Source organism: Salmo salar, chromosome 04, assembly GCF_965601325.2.
Source record: "Salmo salar chromosome 04, fSalSal1, whole genome shotgun sequence".
Lineage (NCBI taxonomy): Eukaryota > Metazoa > Chordata > Actinopteri > Salmoniformes > Salmonidae > Salmo > Salmo salar.
In genome coordinates, this window is record NC_138294.1 from 50,384,945 (window position 1) to 50,405,358 (window position 20,414).

The 20,414-nt window shown below is 43.1% G+C and overlaps 1 protein-coding gene across 35 annotated transcripts in view; it reads right to left on the reverse strand.

The window, feature by feature from the left end:
- Window positions 1-20,414, reverse strand: part of LOC106603249 (protocadherin gamma-C5) — a 167,210-nt gene that overhangs the window by 52,142 nt on the left and 94,654 nt on the right. For 2 of the 35 annotated variants that reach the window (XM_045716984.2, XM_045716970.2), the window contains exon 1: window positions 7,448-10,042. The exons of 30 other annotated variants lie outside the window; for them this stretch is intronic. In XM_045716984.2, the coding sequence (XP_045572940.2) occupies window positions 7,448-9,853 (2,406 nt within the window). In that variant the 5' untranslated portion in view covers window positions 9,854-10,042. Of the gene's footprint in view, window positions 1-7,447; window positions 10,043-10,444; window positions 13,041-20,414 lie in introns of those variants that run through there. 3 more of the 35 variants (XM_045716977.2, XM_045716991.2, XM_045716998.2) reach the window with 3 other exon arrangements.

Sequence of the window (20,414 nt, forward strand, 5' to 3'; positions counted from 1 at the left end):
CATACACAGCTCATGGGAATGTTCTTTACCCCTTTGTAAGCAATGAGATATTTCAATGGCAAGCATTGGAATCATAAATAATACAATGTCAAAAATCGGTATAACTGGCTGTGACATATGATGAACAAAGCTGATCTGTCCCTTTACCTCTGCTACTTGTGTGTTGAACATGATCCTCTTAAAGGTTACATTGGTCTAAGTGCATACACAAGTGTGTGTATGTATGTGTGTGTGTGTGTGTGTTTGTGTGTGTGTGTATAAGTGTTTTGTGTGTGTGTGTTGTGTGTGTGTGTGTGTGTGTGTGTGTGTGTGTGTGTGTGTATAAGTGTTTTGTGTGTATGTATGTGTGTGTGTGTGTGTGTTTGTGTGTGTGTGTGTATAAGTGTTTTGTGTGTATGTATGTGTGTGTGTGTGTGTGTGTGTTTGTGTGTGTGTGTGTGTATAAGTGTTTTGTGTGTGTGTTTGTGTGTGTGTGTGTGTGTGTGTATAAGTGTTTGTGTGTGTGTGAGTGTGTGTGTGTGAGAGAGAGAGAGAGAGAGAGAGAGAGAGAGATTTGATGTGGTTTGATATAGATTGACAGATAGATAGATTATAGATTGGTACGATACAGATTGGTACGATAAATTGGCAGGTAGAAAAGGAGATGAAGTTGATCTTACCTTGTTTGGAGAAACACAGAGGGAGCAGATGCAGTAACGACATGGAAAAGAGAGAAAAGAATGACATATTCATTAGATTAGGACAAGGACTGTATTCACAGCACACAGAGACATACTTATCAACACAGAAAAAGAGTTCAGATACAGACCCATCTGACACATGTTCACCACAGTCACTTAGCATGACCACAGTCACTTAGCATGACCACTGTGTTGTATATCATTCTGTGCATGTGCAGTGTGGGTTCAATGTGTGCAACAACCGTAGTATTTTACACTGGTGTTTTCTTAATGTTATCCTTATGCTTCATGAGTAGGGCCCTGAGGTTTTCCTGGTCAGGTCCCTTCATCAGGGAAAACTCTGGGCCCTATAATCATGACTCTGGGCCCTATAAATAAGGTCGGTGCCTGACCTCACTGGGGCCAAGCTTCCTGACATCCAGGACCTCTATACCAGGCGGTGTCAGAGGAAGGCCCAAATAATTGTCAAAGACTCCAGTCACCCAAGTCATAGACTGTTCTCTCTGCTACCGCATGGCAAGCGGTACCGGAGGTCCAAGTCTACGACCAAAAGGTTCCAGAACAGCTTCTGACAGCTACTCGCTGTTTATTATCTATGCATACTCACTTTACAAATTACCTCGACTAACCTGTACCCCACACAATGACCCGGTACCAGTACACCCTGTATATAGCCTCGTTTTTCACTTTAGTTCATTTTGACCTTTTTTTCTTAACTCTGTTTCTTGAACTGCATTGTTGGTTAAGGGCTTGTAAGTAAGCATTTCACGGTAAGGTTGTATTCGGCGCATGTGACAAATAGAATTTGATTTGATTTGACCACCAGGGGAACAGAAGCAGGTTTACCATCACCAACAAAACATGTTTGTTATTACCAAACACAAAATACAGGCACTATGTCACTAAATCCTTTGCAAGTTTTTCTTGTTATTTTACTGTGCTTGGTCTCGACAACAGTTAAGACATGGTTAGATCTGCAACAGTGTAGATATCCCTGTATTTCACATGTAAACAAGGAAGAGCATGATTTTTTCTCATTGTTCTTATCTTTATTATCACAATCTTCACAAACACCAGCAACGATATCATCTTCACTGACAGTAGCAAACCAACGTTTCACACATCACCTCCCCAGACAAAGAGAGAGAGAGATTCAGACAAAATAATACAGACATGTTTCCCCTTCCTGCTGGCCCTGCCCAGCCCCACTGCGGCTCTTTGAAGACTTAAACATGGTCCACGGCAGGGGTCCCTTTCCTCTGTCTCTGCACTGTAATACACTGCCTTTCGATCAAACACCCATACATTAAGCTGTCGCCGCCCGCTACTTCTGAGGGAATGGTGCAGTCTTCAGTGTGACTCAGCCAGTCATGAAAATGAATGTGTGGAATGTTTCTGTGTCAGTGGGGAAGGGTGGAGTGGGAAACTGCAAGCGGTCTGAAAACCATGCACAGAGATACAAATTTGATTCGAATGAATGCTGGAAAGGGAAAGGTATAGGCTACTGTTCAAATTAAGTGTTAATATGCTGTGTGCATTGTATGTCCGTAGCTCAAGACGAGCAGAGCACACTTTCATGGCATTCTAATTCTCTGTTATTACAGATAGGGAAAACCCAAAGCCAGGAGTGTAAAGCCAGAGGGCTACTTATCAAACACAGTCTCTGTTAAGACAGGGTCTTACTGTGGGAAGTGTTCTATAAAAAACATTTAGTCTTTAGCCTCACTGTATAAAGCTGTGGTGTTGAACCAAGCTTGAGGGCTATGGAGAGTAGAAATAGATACTGACGTGACATAGTGAGAAGCTTTTTGTTACAGGGAGAGAGATGAAGAAAGAGGAAAGAGAGAAACAGATTGAGTGTGTGTGTGTGTGTGAGAGAGAGAGGCAAAGAGAGAGAGGGAGAAAAAGAGAGAGAGACAGACAGACAGACAGACAGACAGAAAGCGAGACCGATAGCCAGAGCAAGACAGAGAGAGCGAGAGAGCGAGAGAGCGAGAGAGAGAGAGACAGACAGACAGACAGACAGACAGACAGACAGACAGACAGAGCGAGAGAGAGAGAGACAGACAGAGAGCGAGAGAGATAGCCAGAGCCAGACAGAGAGAGCGAGAGAGAGAGAGAGAGAGAGAAAGAGAGGCAAAGAGAAAGACAGAGACAGACAGAAAGCGAGACAGATAGCCAGAGCCAGACAGAGAGAGCGAGAGAGACAGAGAGAGAGAGAGAGAGAGAGAGAGAGAGAGAGAGGAGAGAGAGAGAGAGAGAGAGAGAGAGAGAGAGAGAGAGAGAGAGAGAGAGAGAGAGAGAGAGAGAGAGAGAGAGAGAGAGAGAGAGAGAGAGAGAGAGAGAGAGAGAGAGAGAGAGAGAGAGAGAGAGAGAGAGAGAGAGAGAGAGAGAGAGAGAGAGAGAGAGATGTTTAGAAATGAATAGACTGTGACCCTTTGTGGATTTATGTGATCATATGCTGGACAGAAGCTAGTGCCAACGTGAAACGTGCAACCCACAGCCTTCATACTGCTGCATGATGCACAACAACGCCCTGCCCCCTCCCTCTGCCTCCACACTGTGTGTTCAATACAACCAATATGCCACCCAGTCACTGGCTGCTAAACAGACACATAAAGGACACACTGACAACATCCACGTCTGACATGGACAAGTGAGTGCTTGTGATTATGTGGGGAAGAGACAAAGAGAGAGACAAAAGGTTGGTTACATGGGTATAAACTACACTGTGACTGTATAGTCCAGGTGTAAGCCTACGTTTGTGTAAATACATAACGTGTGCACTCACTACTGTGAGTCGCTCTGGATAAGAGTGTCTGCAGAATGACTAAAATGCCAATTGTGATTATTCATAGGACTGATTAAGTGCAAACATGCAATGGGGCTAAGACAGAGTGGTTGATGGGTAGTTACAGAGGCATCAGGATGGAACACAACTAAGCTGTCCCATCACTCTCCAACATAACAGGAAATAGAGAGGAGGCAGCTCAAACTGGGTCAGTGTTGTATTGCAAGCAGTTGTCATGCCGGTGCAGTGAGACTCAGGGCAAAAGGATTCAGTGCCTCTGGATCAAATGAGTCCAGCCAACTTCTTGCCTTCATGACGTGTTGTGTAACTACAGGGATACACTGGCCTTCTACAAATGCACAGGAGAATTCAAATCATCACTCTGTCTGTTATGCAGACAGGCACAGATGCATGCACACCTACAAGCATGCTGAGAGGACGTAAGACAAGGCAGCTTTTAAAACAGTACTTGCTCTAGCCATAAATAGCAAGAGACTATGAACAGTGTCATTTACAAGTCAACAACCATGCAACATGTCTTATGTCCGGAATCTGCAGCACTGTCTGTATGGAGAGAGTGTTGCCATGACAATGTGCATGAGCTTGAGGTGAATCTTCCTGGTACGCTGGAGAGAAGAGGGCATAATACTAGAGATTGCCTGAATTGAACTATACTCACAAACCCACACATACGCAGATGAACACAACCATTAAAACAAGTCTTTGGTCTTTTCTGTCTTCCTATGGCTGGTAAAAATACCCCGGTAACCACGCTTTAGGCCTAGTGGTTAAAATGAAGGCAAAGATGTGACATTGTTGCTGGCTGTTTCTAGGCAGGTTTGAAATCACTGTCACTGTTAACAGCATGCCATGTTACATACAATCCTCCACTCACTAACAAGATCCAGTCTAAACCCTTACAACCTGTGAGCTATAGACATAAAAGGGACATTACTACTGTGAATGACAAGTACTGAGCAAGACCATTGGTTACAGACAGACAGACAGAGACAGAGTTATATAGTATGACCCAACAGACACACTCATTCTGAATACAGAGCAGTGACAGTGTTCCATACAGGAAGGAGTGTAACACTGCCATGGAATTAAGCCCAGTGTCTGATGGGAGAGACATATAAGCCCATTACTGCACCACAGCAATGCAGAATATTAGAGCAGTGTGTGAGGGGGAAAGTGGGTCAGTTTGCCCAAGCACCATAGTATTGTACAGAGAGGGAGGGGAAAGAGGAGGGAAAGTGGGGGGAGAAAAGTGTGAGATAAAAATACCGATGGAGAGAGGGAAGATCCATGGAACAGAAAAGAATGAGGGCTCCTCAGAACAAGTATTTTATAGTATTAGCAGTGAGTCAGTCAGTCAAGTCAGGCCAGTCAGGTCAGTCAACCAGTCAGTCAGACAGCCAGTCAGGTCAGTCAACAAGTTAGTCAACCAGTCAGTCAGACAGCCAGTCAGGTCAGTAAACCAGTCAGTCAGCCAGTCAGGTCAGTAAACCAGTCAGTCAACCAGTCAAGTCAGTCAACCAGTCAGTCAACCAGTCAGTCAGTCAGCCAGTCAATCACCCAGTCAGTTCAGTCGATCAGTCTGTTAGTCAGACGAGACCTAATGAAACTGATACAGTGATTTCATAACCTGCTCCTTTATCTGCACACCTGCTGGGTAAATAAGAATGGAAAAGAGTAATCACCTGATGAACATAGCCACAATGTCGCAGTGCATTTCAGGAATCACGTAAAACAGGTTAACACAGAACCATGACATCAAAGGCTACTTGCTGAGCAATCTGACCTCCATAATGTTCTTTAGAATTACTGATAGGCTGGCTGACACACAGAGAGATGGATAGTACATGTAGCGCTGTCAACAACATGTAGTGGGAAACTCTTACCCCAAAAAAGGTCAAATGGGCCTACAAAGATTCAGTATGTGCACCCCTTCATATGGATAGACTCAGACCGTAGACTGTTACACCGATTAGAACGGGGTCTAAGTATGCTTGCCTGCAGTCCAGCCACCAATTCAGATGTTGGACCATGCTACTGACATGACTCAATTATAAAGGTTGACTTGATCACACAGAGACCAAAGAATAGGATGATGGTAGTGTAGAAATATCCCTCAGTCAGTCAGATGTACACAAACTACATACAGTGGGGAGAACAAGTATTTGATACACTGACGATTTTGCAGGTTTTCCTACATACAAGGCATGTAGAGGTCTGTAATTTTTATCATAGGTACACTTCAACTGTGAGACACGGAATCTAAAACAAAAATCCAGAAAATCACATTGTATGATTTTTAAGTAATTCATTTGCATTTTATTGCATGACATAAGTATTTGATCACTTACCAACCAGTAAGAATTCTGGCTCTCACAGACCTGTTAGTTTTTCTTTAAGAAGCCATCCTGTTCTCCAATCATTACCTGTATTAACTGCACCTCTTTGAACTCGTTTCCTGTATAAAAGACACCTGTCCACGCACTCAATCAAACAGACTCCAACCTCTCCACAATGGCCAAGACCAGAGAGCTGTGTAAGGACATCAGGGATAAAATTGTAGACCTGCACAAGGCTGGGATGGGCTACAGGACAATAGGCAAGCAGCTTGGTGAGAAGGCAACAACTGTTGATGCAATTATTAGAAAATGGAAGAAGTTCAAGATGACGGTCAATCACCCTCGGTCTGAGGCTCCATGCAAGATCTCACCTCGTGGGGCATCAATGATCATGAGGAAGGTGAGGGATCAGCCCAGAACTACACGGCAGGACCTGGTCAATGACCTGAAGAGAGCTGGGACCACAGTCTCAAAGAAAACCATTAGTAACACACTACGCCGTCATGGATTAAAATCCTGCAGCGCACGCAAGGTCCCCCTGCTCAAGCCAGCGCATGTCCAGGCCCGTCTGAAGTTTGCCAATGACCATCTGGATTATCCAGAGGAGGAATGGGAGAAGGTCATGTGGTCTGATGAGACAAAAATAGAGCTTTTTGGTCTAAACACTCATTTTTACATTTTAGCAGACGCTCTTATCCAGAGCGACTTACAGTAGTGAATGCATACATTTCATGTCATACATTTTTTTTCTTCATACTGGCCCCCCGTGGGAATTGAACCCACAACCCTGGCGTTACAAAGATCATGCGTTGCAAACACCATGCTCTACCAACTGAGCTACTCGCCATGTTTGGAAGAAGAAGAAGGATGAGTACAACCCCAAGAACACCATCCCAACCCTGAAGCATGGAGGTGAAACATCATTCTTTGGGGATGCTTTTCTGCAAAGGGGACAGGACGACTGCACCGTATTGAGGGGTGGATGGATGGGGCCATGTATCGCGAGATCTTGGCCAACAACCTCCTTCCCTCAGTAAGAGCATTGAAGATGGGTTGTGGCTGGGTCTTCCAGCATGACAACGACCCGAAACACACAGCCAGGGCAACTAAGAAGTGACTCCGTAAGAAGCATCTCAAGGTCCTGGAGTGGCCTAGCCAGTCTCCAGACCTGAACCCAATAGAAAATCTTTGGGGGGAGCTGAAAGTCTGTATTGCCCAGCGACAGCCCCGAAAACTGAAGGATCTGGAGAAGGTCTGTATGGAGGAGTGGGCCAAAATCCCTGCTGCAGTGTGTGGAAACCTGGTCAAGAACTACAGGAAACGTATGATCTCTGTAATTGCAAACAAAGGTTTCTGTACCAAATATTAAGTTCTGCTTTTCTGATGTTTCAAATACGTATGTCATGCAATAAAATGCAAATTAATTACTTAAATCATACAAGGTGATTTTCTGGATTTTTGTTTTAGATTCCGTCTCTCACAGTTGAAGTGTACCTATCATAAAAATTACAGACCTCTACATGCTTTGTAAGTAGGAAAACCTGCAAAATCAGCAGTGTATCAAATACTTGTTCTCCCCACTGTACATATCTAAGTAGAGGACAGAATGGGAGTCTCACCTCTTCAGACACATCACCATCCTCCTGCTCCCTCTTTTCTCTCTGCATTGTCCCCATGCGACTCACATCCACCAGTGTGTTCTGGCTACAAGGCCTAGCAAACTTCACATCACTCATCCTAGAGTCAGTGGTTCCACACACCTCATAGTTGTACACACGCTGTAGGGTTCCCATGGTTCCGTCTGCGTAAACGGGAGGGTAATGTGGGATAACGGGGAGGTTTGCTGCGTATTTATAGAATAATCGATTCTGTCTCCATCTGTGGATTTTAACTGTGATAAGGGCAATGATGGAGAATATGAACAGAACCGAGACCACAGCCAAGGCCAACACCAGATAAAAAGTCAGCTTGTCATTATATTCCCTGTCCACTGTGAAGTCAGTGAGTTCTGAAAGGACTTCGGGGAAGCTGTCCGCCACCGCCACGTTCACATTGACCGTAGCTGATCGAGAGGGCTGCCCGTTGTCCTCCACTACAACAGTGAGCTTTTGTTTCACAGCATCTTTATCAGTGACCTGGCGAATAGTCCTTATTTCTCCATTCTGTAGGCCCACTTCAAACAGCGCCCTGTCTGTCGCTTTCTGCAGTTTATATGAGAGCCAGGCATTCTGTCCGGAGTCCACATCAACAGCCACCACTTTAGTGACAAGATAGCCCACATCTGCTGAACGGGGCACCATTTCAGCCCCCAGAGAGCCACTAGTTTGTACTGGATACAGAACCTGAGGCGTGTTGTCGTTCTGGTCTTTTATGAATATGTTTATGGTCACATTGCCACTCAATGGGGGTGAGCCTCCATCTTGTGCTTTGACATGTATTTTGAAAGATTTAATTTGCTCATAGTCAAAGGGTTTCACTGCGTAAAGCACCCCACTGTCTGCATTTACAGTCACATAAGAGGAGAGTGGAGCTCCGTTTAAACTACCATCCTCAAGGAAATATGATACCCGAGCATTTGGTCCCCAGTCGGCATCTGTAGCGCTTACAGAATGGAATGACAGAGAAGAAGCATTGTTTTCGAACACATAGGCGTCATAGCTTTCTTGTTGGAACTGGGGCGCGTGGTCGTTCACATCTGAAAGCTTTAAACTGAGCGTCTTTTTACTTGAGCGAGGCGGGTAGCCTCCATCTACTGCTGTGATTGTTACATTATATTCTGATGTCTGTTCTCTATCCAATACCGAGTCAGTCACCAGATTGTAGTAATTTGCTAAAGCTGATTCAATTTTGAAGGGAAGGTTGCGATCAATGGAACATGAAACCTTAGCATTGTCGCCTGAATCAAGATCCTGGATGTTAATCATGGCTATGATAGTGCCAGGGACTGAGTCCTCGGGTAGGGCACTAGAAAAGGACATGACGGTTATTTTCGGAGTGTTATCGTTCACATCAATAACATCAATAACGATTCCACATGAGTTTGTTAAGCCACCGTTATCTTTAGCTTTGACCTTTATCCTAAATTGTTTGTTTCTTTCATAATCTATATCACCCACTACCTTAACCTCACCTGATATCGGGTCAATTGTGAATAGCTCTCGAATAGTAGTGGTAGCATGCTCAAAATAAAATTCTATATTAGCGCTAGATCCCTCGTCTGCGTCTGTCGCGCTCACTGTTGTAACCAATGTGCCCTTCCCAGCATTTTCTAGAACGGATGCTTTATATGTAGCTTGGCTAAATATCGGGGCATTGTCGTTGGCATCGAGAACCACAATGTGGATTTTAACTGTTCCAGACCTCCGAGGGTCTCCGCCATCGACAGCAGTTAAAGTCAAATAGTGATGCTTTGTATTTTCTCTGTCCATGGGTTTTTGAAGTACTATCTCAATGTTTTCACTTACATCTAGACGACCTTGAATCTTAAGATTAAAATGATCCGTGGGGTTTAATACGTATTTCTGGAGTGTATTTTCCCCTACGTCCTGGTCTATTGCGCTTTCTATAGAGAAAAGCGCACCAGGTAGGACTGACTCGCTAATTTCCAATTCAATTTCCTTTTTTGGAAAAAGGGGGCTATTGTCGTTGATATCTAGTATTTCCACTGTAACCCGAAACATCTCCATTGGGTTCTCTAGAATCACATCGAAACTGAAGCTACATGCTGAGATCTCCAAACATAGCTGTTCCCGGTCCATTCTCTCTTTCACTAACAATTGTCCTTTCTCACGGTCCAGCCTCAAGTATTCACTGTCGCCCGCGGTGAAAACCCGAGCTCTCCCGGCTACAAGCCGTTGAGGCTCCAGTCCCAGATCTTTCGCTATATTCCCAACAAAGGAGCCCACCGTCATCTCCTCCGGGATGGAGTAGCGGACCTGTCCGGACACAGCGTAAACTGAGAAGGCGCAAACCATGAATATGCACAATAGCCACTCCAAGAGCCGGTTGTTCCTTCTCATTGCCATTTCACGACAAAAAGCCAAAGCCAAAACACAATATTAAGGCAGAAAATAAATCCTAGAACGTATTTGTCAAAAATCCAGTCAATGTGACGTCCGTTTACAGAACAAAGTGTTTCTGTAGACCTAATGTACTATCCAGAATAGGGCCCTTATTCTATCAACTGGGTCTCCAGTTGAATGTGCTCTCTGGGCGTTGCTAAGCGCATTATTATAGTAGGAACCATAGTGTGATTGTGCTAAATATTACATGCGATCAACAGCGGCACTCAGGGTTCAAACAAAGTACTACATTACTAAAGAAAACGTGTCAAACATCAAAACACCGAACAAATGATTGACATAAAACAGTTACACATTTCCTATTGCAAAATTCTCCTCCATATTATCATAACATACTGCATAATAATGTGACACATGAATATAGCTGAAGCAGAGACATCACACTAAGATGCATTGGAATACACACAGTCACATGCGTAACGACAACGCCTGCGCAGAAATGAACACAGAGAGTGAGAGAAAGAGCGCGATGCATCAACATCGCAGTTAGCCTATAAAAAAGGAGTTAAGATTGATTTCAATACGCCCTCTCACCTCTCCATCACCATCCTCCTGCTCCCTCTTTTCTCTCTGCATTGTCCCCATGCGACTCACATCCACCAGAGTGTTCTGGCTACAAGGCCTAGCAAACTTCACATCACTCATCCTGGAGTCAGTGGTTCCACACACCTCATAGTTGTACACACGCTGTAGGGTTCCCATGGTTCCGTCTGGGTAAACTGAAGGGTAATATGGGATAACGGGGAGGTTTGCTGCAGATTTATAGAATAACTTATTCTGTTTCCACCGGTAGATTTTGACAGAAATTATAGCAATAATAGAAAAAATAAAAAGTAGTGAAACTACAGCAAGTGCCAAAATTAAATAAAATGTCAGGTTATTGTTGTATTCTTTGTCTTGCGTAAAGTCAGTGAGTTCTGAAAGGACTTCGGGGAAGCTGTCCGCCACCGCCACGTTCACATTGACCGTAGCTGATCGAGAGGGCTGCCCGTTGTCCTCCACTACAACAGTGAGCTTTTGTTTCACAGCATCTTTATCAATGACCTGGCGTATGGTTCTTATTTCTCCATTCTGTAGGCCCACTTCAAACAGCGCCCTGTCTGTCGCTTTCTGCAGTTTATATGAGAGCCAAGCATTCTGTCCGGAGTCCACGTCAACAGCCACCACTTTAGTGACAAGATAGCCCACATCTGCTGAACGGGGCACCATTTCAGCCACCAGAGAGCCACCAGTTTGTATTGGGTAGAGAACCTGAGGCGCGTTGTCGTTCTGGTCTTGTATGAAAACAGTTAAAGTCACATTGGTGCTCAGAGGCGGTGAGCCGCCATCTTGCACTTTAATGCAGATCTTGAATTCTTTGATTTGTTCATAATCAAACGTACGCACTGCGTGGATCACGCCACTTTCTGAATTCACAGATATAAATGTGGATGCTGAAAGTCCACCTTTATGGGAATCATCTATAAAATAAGAAATACGTGCGTTGTTGCCGGTGTCCTTATCACTGGCTGTTAGTGAAAATATGGATACACCGGGAGAGTTGTTCTCCCTCACATAAGCAGTGTATGAGTGCCTCTCAAATACTGGAGCATTATCATTCACATCCGATATTCTCAATGTCAGTGTCTTGTTAGTAGAACGCGGAGGAAACCCCTCATCCACCGCTGTTATGGTAATATTGTACTCGGAAACCATTTCACGGTCCAACATCTGATCTGTGACCAAACTGTAGATGTTGGAAGAGGATGACTTAATACGAAAAGGTACATCCGAGTTTACGGAACATTTGATGTGTCCATTTCTACCGGAGTCTAAATCTTTAATGTTCAGCATTGCTATAACTGTCTCTGGTGACGCGTCCTCGGGTATTGGGTTAGAAAAAGTGATTAATGTAATTAGAGGGTCGTTGTCATTGATGTCCAAAATATCGATCTGTACTTTACAAGAATCTGTAAGAGAACCCCGATCCATTGCTTGCACACTTATTTTATGTTGTTTGTTCGTCTCGAAATCTAATTTACCGTTAACTTTGACTTCCCCGGTAAGAGGATCAATAGTAAAAAGATCTGACTCGCTGACAGTGGAATGGGAAAAAGAATACACAACCTCTCCATTTGTCCCTTTATCTGAATCGGTAGCACTGACTCTCAAAATCACAGTCCCTTTCGGCGAATCTTCGGGTAACGAGGATGTATAAAGTACAGAGCTAAATACGGGTGCATTATCATTTATGTCCAATACTTCTATATATATTTTGACCGTGCCCGACTTCTGAGGAGTACCCCCATCCACAGCAGTTAACACTAAAGTATGTTGCTCGTTCGTTTCCCTGTCCAGCATCGTTTGAAGTACCATTTCTAAATATTTACTGCCATCAGAGTGCGAATGTTGCTTCAGAGTGAAATGATCACTCGGAAGAAGGGAATATGTTTGAATGGAATTCATTTCGACGTCAGGATCCATAGCATTCTCTAGCGGAAAACGGGCACCAGACAGAGACACCTCACTAATCTGTAATCGAATTTCTTTACTTGGAAATACTGGAGAATTGTCGTTTATATCTAATATCTCTACGTCAATACGGTGAAGTTCAACGGGATTTTCAAGAATTATCTGGAAATGTAACGAACATGGAGCCACTTGGGCGCACAGCTCCTCTCTATCAATCCTGTCTTTCACAACCAGAGTCCCTTTGTCCGCATTGAGACCGATATACTCACGGCTATCCTCTGTAAAAATACGCGCTCGACCTGATTTCAGTCTTTTAACTTCCAGCCCTAGGTCCTGAACGATATTCCCCACGAATGAACCCTTCGTCATCTCCTCTGGAATAGAATAGCGGACTTGGCCGTCCACATACCGGTAAAACCAGACTGAGAGGAGAAGATACAGTTGCCATTTCCGAATGGCGGATCCCCTTGTGCCACGAAAACAAAGAAAATACATGTTTTCTTAACGTTGCACAACTATCAATTGTTAAAATCCGACAAGGCGTAGGCCTATACGTAGGCAAAGGAGCAAATCAAGATAGGTCTGTTGTTCCAATGACATCCGTCAGAGACAATGTTCTCACTCTCCCAAAGCAATAGTGTTTGCGTACATGTCACTGCGACTCTAATATCGTCCACAATATAGGCAGGGCCAACATTACTCTCTTGTAGGTCTACTATTGTATCGGTCAACAGCGGCACTAAGAGCATATGGGAGTTATTACATGTGTAGAGAAACATGTTTCTGACAACCCACACAGCTTCTTATCAGGAATCACAACTGCGAAATATCCACACCATACTGTAGGCTACAGAATGACCGCAGACTATGAATTATTTTAATTGTATGTCGGACATGGTCACAAACATGTTACTAATGTAAGACAAGACTAAGAGAGATGCACATTAGGCTACTACATATGTTGTCATCCTCGGTCAGAACTACTTCTGATCCAAAACAAGTTCAAATAAATCAAACGTTAAAAATACATGTAAAAAATCGATAAATTACTAAAATATACATTATCGTTCTGTGTTGGTTAACTATTATGCCAGATAAAAGCACAAGTTTGTCTGACATTGTTGCTGTCCATGAGCGGAGGTGCTGAAATGAACACAGGACTGAGAGCACTCTGTGAATACGATTAGTAAATTAATAGCCCGTAAATCCCCTGGTAATGCGCACAATAAATCAGAGAACATCATAGGATGTCAAAGACCGAATCTAAGTTTAAACAAAACAAATGAAATTGTAAAATTATCAACCAGTATAACACATTGGGCAGACATTATCTCACCTGTTCAGGGGAATCTGGTCAATATAGGAAGTGTATCTCTTTGTGCACGCTGTAAAGTCTCCATAGAGCTCGGGTCCATTATTTACACGTTCTGACTAAAAGGTCTGGCAAATTTACAGCCACTCTTTTTTTGAGTCAGTCGAGATACACACCTCATAGTTGTGCACGTGTTGCAGAGTCCCTGTCCCTCTGGCGTCTGCGTAACCGGGTGGATATCAGGGAATAACTGGGAAACTAGACTGGTACCTGATGCGTGATTGTCTCTATCTGTAGATCTTCACTGATATTATAACCACTACACAAACCACTACACACGAGATGAAAAGGAAGGACACAACAGCCAAGGCCAAAACTAGATAAAAAGCCATCTTATCGTTGTAATCCTTGTCTTGGGTATAAAGTCAGTGAATTATGAAAGCACTTCAGGAAGCTGTCCGAAACCACCACGTTCACGTTGACTATAGCTGATCGAGATGGCTGCCCGTTGTCCTCCACTACAACAGCGAGCTTGTGTTTCACGGCATATTTATCAATGACATGGCGTATGGTTCTTATTTCTCCATTCTGTAGGCCCACTTCAAACAGCGCCCTGTCTGTCGCTTTCTGCAGTTTATATGAGAGCCAAGCATTCTGTCCAGAGTCCACGTCAACAGTCACCACTTTAGAGACAAGATAGCCCACATCTGCTCAACGACGCACCATTTCAGCCACCTGAGATCTACTAGTCGTTACTGGGTAGAGCACCTGAGGACCGTTGTCGTTCTAATCTTTATTAATTATTCACTTCAAAGTTACGTTACATTAAAGTGGAGGAGAGCCTCCGTTTTGCGCTTTAACGTGGAATTCAAAAGTTCTATTTGTTCATAAGCAAACGATCTCACTGCAGACAGAATGAATGTTTCAGAATGAATCGTTATCTTATTTTTATTTCAAGTTTTATTTATTACACTCATATAGCAGTCAATACCAATACCATTTTTTTTTCTTCAAAAAATTGAACTCCATGAGCATTCAACATATTGTAATAAAACAGGCAGGTGGCGAGGCCCAAAGCCCAGCGCACCATAGACTGTGCCACAAAAGCATGCTGGAGTGGCAGAGTCGAAATCCGCGTTCAGCCTATAAACCACGGTCGCTAGCCAACTCCTTCCATTCAAAGAGCGCGTCCTCGAGCTAGACCTCACAAGACGCCGTCTTACAGGAACGCGCTCACCCGCCAAGCCCATGCACTGTCGTGGATGCGAGGTCCGATCACTTCTGACACCAGTGTAATAAAACAAGCCGGGAGCACGGCTCTGACCCTCAATCTTCTGGCCCCAAGCCCAGCTCGCCATCGACTGTGCCATAAAAGCCTTCTCGAGTGACAGAGTCGATATCCGCACCTACAAACTAATACTAATGTATAAGAGCAACAGAAATAAATAAAAATAGAGTAAAAAAAGATAGCAATAATGTCCTGCTATCTTAAGGCGACTCACTAATCAATGAGAATAAATATATGATTGGTGACCGTATGTACGGTTCAGTTCTAGACTTTGGTAAAGTCAGTTCGTTTTGGCTACGGGTGTTCCTGGCTGTCAACGTGATTCGGTCAGGGGCTAAGCTAGTCTTTGAATTTAGATTTTAGGGGGCTGCCTGTGACGATGGTGCTGATTTGAGGCCGTCTTTAATGAAGCCGGGGTAGGGACAGGACGGCGCGGCATGCTCTCTTCTGAATAGATACAGGTCATCGGACTGGGCTTGGGTTAGTGAGCTGGGCCAAAAAGAAGCGGCATACTCCAGGGTGGGGCGGAAATGCTCACCAGGTCTTCCTGCGGCACATGGAACCTTTTAAGAAAACGAAGGAGAAATCTGTGGCTCTTGGTTACCATAGCAACCTGCTCGCCCCATTGTAAGCCCTTTTTTTTATCATTACCGCTAAAATCTTCACACTATCACACACTTATCAAAGATGAGATGTAATTTCCTTCCACCTGCGATTCTTCCAAGAAATTGGAGACGCTGGCGTTCTGACCCCAGTCTTCATCTTTGGCGGGACCCAACTAATTGACACACCTGGGGAGTTGTTTTCTGTTATAAACTGGGTGGTTCGAATCCTGAATGCTGATTGGGTGACAGCCGTGGTATATCAGACCGTGTACCACGGGTATGACAAAACATTTATTTTTATAGCTCTAATTACGTTGGTAACCAGTTTGTAATAGCAATAAGTTATCTCAGGGTTTTGGGATATATGGCCAATGTACCACAGCTAAGGGCTGTATCCAGGCACTCCGCGCTGTGTTGTGCCTAAGAACAGCCCTTAGCTGTGGTATATTGGCCATATACCACAGCCCCTAGGGCCTTATTGCTTAATTATACAATGGGTGGGTCTAATCTTGATTGGTTAAAACCACATTCCAGCCAGTGTCTATTCCACAACTTACCACCGGCTAAATCTGACTTTAAAATGCCTATTTACTCTGTTCCATCTGACTGCGCAATCCACTTTTTCATAAGCCCAGCCAGGCAATTTATACATTTAATCTCCACTATAAAAAGCATGGAGACATTATCTCACATTTCTTTTAGACTAGCATTTGGTTTTCAACAGCAGAGATTTGTAAAAACCTTGCTGTCTGTCTCTCCAACATTTGCAGCATTGTTTCAATATTGAAATTCGAACTACAGCTGTCCCATGGTAATGAACATGTCAGGAGTCAGGATGAGACAGACAGGCAGCTTTTCCAGCCAGTCAAAATCCTGAATCAGCATCATTTTAATGGATTATATACAAAGAAATATCAATTTAAAAAAAGGTACAATGAAACAAAGTGCAACTAGTTTGCGGTATTTCCAGCTTCTATTTGAAGTGATTGTGTTAGCTGTGTTGTTGGCTAGCACATTTTCTATGCCAGGTGAAATCACGCCTCATTAGTTCATTGTTAGGGATGTTCCAAATAAATATAATTAGAAAACAGCTTAAACAAGTGCAAATGAAGCTACTTTGTTGTTATTCTGGCTGCATTGTTTGACGTGACTGTAAGTTAGCCGTAGTTGGCTAGCTAGCAAGTAAAGTATAAGAATGTTGCCAGCCAGTATGGCAATTGAACATTTAGAACGATCGACTGGGTCGCGTCCATAGATACAGAACAAAAAGACTGAATGACTGGGTCGCGTCTCTAGCAACCAATAGAACGAACAGCCAGCCGGCCATTGTAGCAACCCTAGATTTGTGTCAGGGCTATATCTTATCCTCCAAACACCAGCTTCTTGGACATTATCACTTAGAGGCCACACACACAATGAGCATTTTTAAAATTTAACTAGGCCAGTCAGTTAACCTGTTGGGTCTAGGGGGCAGCATTTGCACGTCTGGATAAAAAAAATGTACCCGATTTAATCTGGTTACTAATCCTACCCAGTAACTAGAATATGCATATACTTATTATATATGGATAGAAAACACTCTAAAGTTTCCAAAACTGTTTGAATGGTGTCTGTGAGTATAACAGAACTCATTTGGCAGGCAAAACCCTGAGACATTTTCTGACAGGAAGTGGATACCTGATGTGTTGTATTGACTTTAAACCTCTCCCATTGAAAAACACAGGGGTTTAGGAATATTTTGGCACTTCCTATTGCTTCCACTAGATGTCACCAGCCTTTACAAAGTGTTTTGAGTCTTCTGGAGGGAGATCTGACCGAACAAGAGCCATGGAACGGTGATGTCCCATTAGACACCTGGCGCGCTACTTCATGTTGGGTACCCTCGTTCCAATACGTTATAAAAGGCTATGCATTCGTCCACCTTGAATATTATTCATGTTCTGGTTAAAAAAGGCCCTAATGATTTATGCTATACAACGTTTGACATGTTTGAACGAACGGAAATATATTTTTTCCCCTCGTTCATGACGAGAAGTCCGGCTGGCTTACATCATGTGCTAACGAGACGGAGATTTTTGGACATAAATGATGAGCTTTTTTGAACAAAACTACATTCGTTATGGACCTGTGATACCTGGAAGTGACATCTGATGAAGAGAATCAAAGGTAATGGATTATTTACATAGTATTTTCGATTTTAGATCTCCCCAACATGACGTCTAGTCTGTATCGCAACGCGTATTTTTCTGGGCACAGTGCTCAGATTATTGCAAAGTGTGATTTCCCAGTAAGGTTATTTTTAAATCTGGCAAGTTGATTGCGTTCAAAAGATGTAAATCTATAATTCTTTAAATGACAATATAATATTTTACCAATGTTTTCTAATTTTAATTATTTAATTTGTGACGCTGACTTGACTGCCGGTTATTGGAGGGAAACGATTTCCTCAACATCAATGCCATAGTAAAACGCTGTTTTTGTATATAAATATGAACTTGATAGAACTAAAAATGCATGCATTGTCTAACATAATGTCCTAGGAGTGTCATCTGATGGAGATTGTAAAAGGTTAGTGTATCATTTTAGCTGGTTTTATGGTTTTGGTGACCCTGTCTTTGACTTGACAAAACATTACACACAACTCTTGTAAATGTACTGTCCTAACATACTCTAAATTTATGCTTTCGCCGTAAAACCTTTTTGAAATCGTAAAACGTGGTTAGATTAAGGAGATGTTTATCTTTCAAATGGTGTAACATAGTTGTATTTTTGAAAAATTTGAATTTTGACATTTATTTGGATTCAAATTTGCCGCTCTTGAAATGCACCTGCTGTTGATGGAGTGCACCACAGGTGGCACGCTAGCGTCCCACCTAGCCCCAAGAGGTTATTAAGAACAAATTCTTATTTACAATGTTGGCCTACCACGGCCAAACCCGGACGACGTTGGGCCAATTGTGCGCCGCCCTATGGGACTCCCAGTAACGTCTGGTTGTGATACAGCCTGGAATCGAACCAGGGTCTCTAGTGACGCCTCTAGCACTGAGATGCAGTGCCTTAGACCGCTGCACCACTCGGGAGCCCAATCGTCCATACCATTGTGGCGTTTGATTTTGCATTCTCTTAAACATTGAGAAAAAGCTAAATATATCTTTCCACATCAAAAATATTGAGTAGCGTACTTATGCACAACTCCCCCGTAGTCCTTTTAAATCATCTGTCGGTTTTCATTTGAGTTTGATTCTAGAAATCTGCCCCAAATGTTGTTTTGGCTCAAAAGAATCACTCAGATGGGAGATTCATCGCATTTGAGGCTTATAACTCGTCTCACTGTTCAACAGCAGCGCTCAGAGTCCAGAGCCCAGACTAACATCATGTTGATACTGCTACACAGACAGCTAAAGAAAGACTGGTTTATTACATAACCACATCAGCAGGTGGAATATTATTGTAATGACAGCTCTAAAAAGGTTACGGACACGGGGTGTGGGTAAAGAAGTTCAATACTACTGTAAAACATTATATTAGAGGGAGACTTACTATTCATATCAGAATTAATATCACAAGCAAAACAATAATAGATCAGTCAAGATAAGTATCAACAATTGCCAATTGTCACTATTGTCATTTTGAATACTTGAATATTAACCAGGTCATGTATCTTTTTATGTTGTCAGTAAACAGTTGTCACAATACTGTCTTGCAAAAAAATATATGTTTTTGGAGCACTTACAATGACACCGTAAAAGTCAAAGCCAAAGACACAAACAGCTCTTTGAATGCAGCACGTTTGGTATTTCAGCACCATGGAGAGCACCAGTTGCAAATTGAAAGGCAGACTATCAAACCAACTAAACTAGATCTTCTTTTAGGCCATGAAATACAAAAACGATTTAATAATGAAAATGGTGCATGCTGAAATTGTGTCACCAAATACAAATGATAAAAAGATGATCACCAGCAAATCGATATGGCAACATGTGTTTAACCCTGACTGCATAATTCACATCACAAAAATATTGACCCCATGTCTCAAAAATCAGAACAGCTGTAGGTCATGTTTTATCCACCATTTCATCCCCTTTATTTCCATGTAACTGGCGGTGAAACTGAGAGGCCAACAGGACTCCTCCCACAGACCAAGGTCAGAGGTCATCACAGTATGAGTCAGACAGTGTGTCAAAGCAGTGAAGCATGAAGCCCTATATCCAAAACACAAGCTCCACATGTGCCCCAAAAAATCTCCACACATCCTGCTGCAGAGTTGCACACCCAACACCCCACAGATATGCCCCTCTCCATTCCTTTATGTCCCATGGACATCGATACCAACGGAGGCTTGTCTATACATCACAATCACAATCACGGCAGACATGATGCACCTCTTCCAATATCACAACTGAAATTCCATTACCAGTTTTGCATATAAAATATAGATGATATACATTGTTATATATCATAGACCAATGTGTTATATAGTTACACACAGAAAGAGATAGGCCTCCCATTTAGATGAAGAAGAATTAAATGAATAAGAGATATCTTTGAGCAGATACGGAGGGCTGAGGAGCTACATATATAATTCTCCTGACCTACTTTAGAACCTACTTTAGAATTGTGTGTCAGTGCTGAGCAGAGCAGGCTCGCTGCAGTGTGTGTGTATGTTTGTCTGCAGTGCTGAGTTGTGTGAAGTTCAGCGGGCAGTATACTTTGTGTTACTGGTATGCTGTGTGTGAGTGGTTTTGCTTTGTGGGCCACTACTGGGCTGTCTCCTCAATACAATGTTCTGTGTGTTTATGGTGAGGAATGTCATGTACTGCTGAGATGTGTGCTAATGGTAAGGTGTGT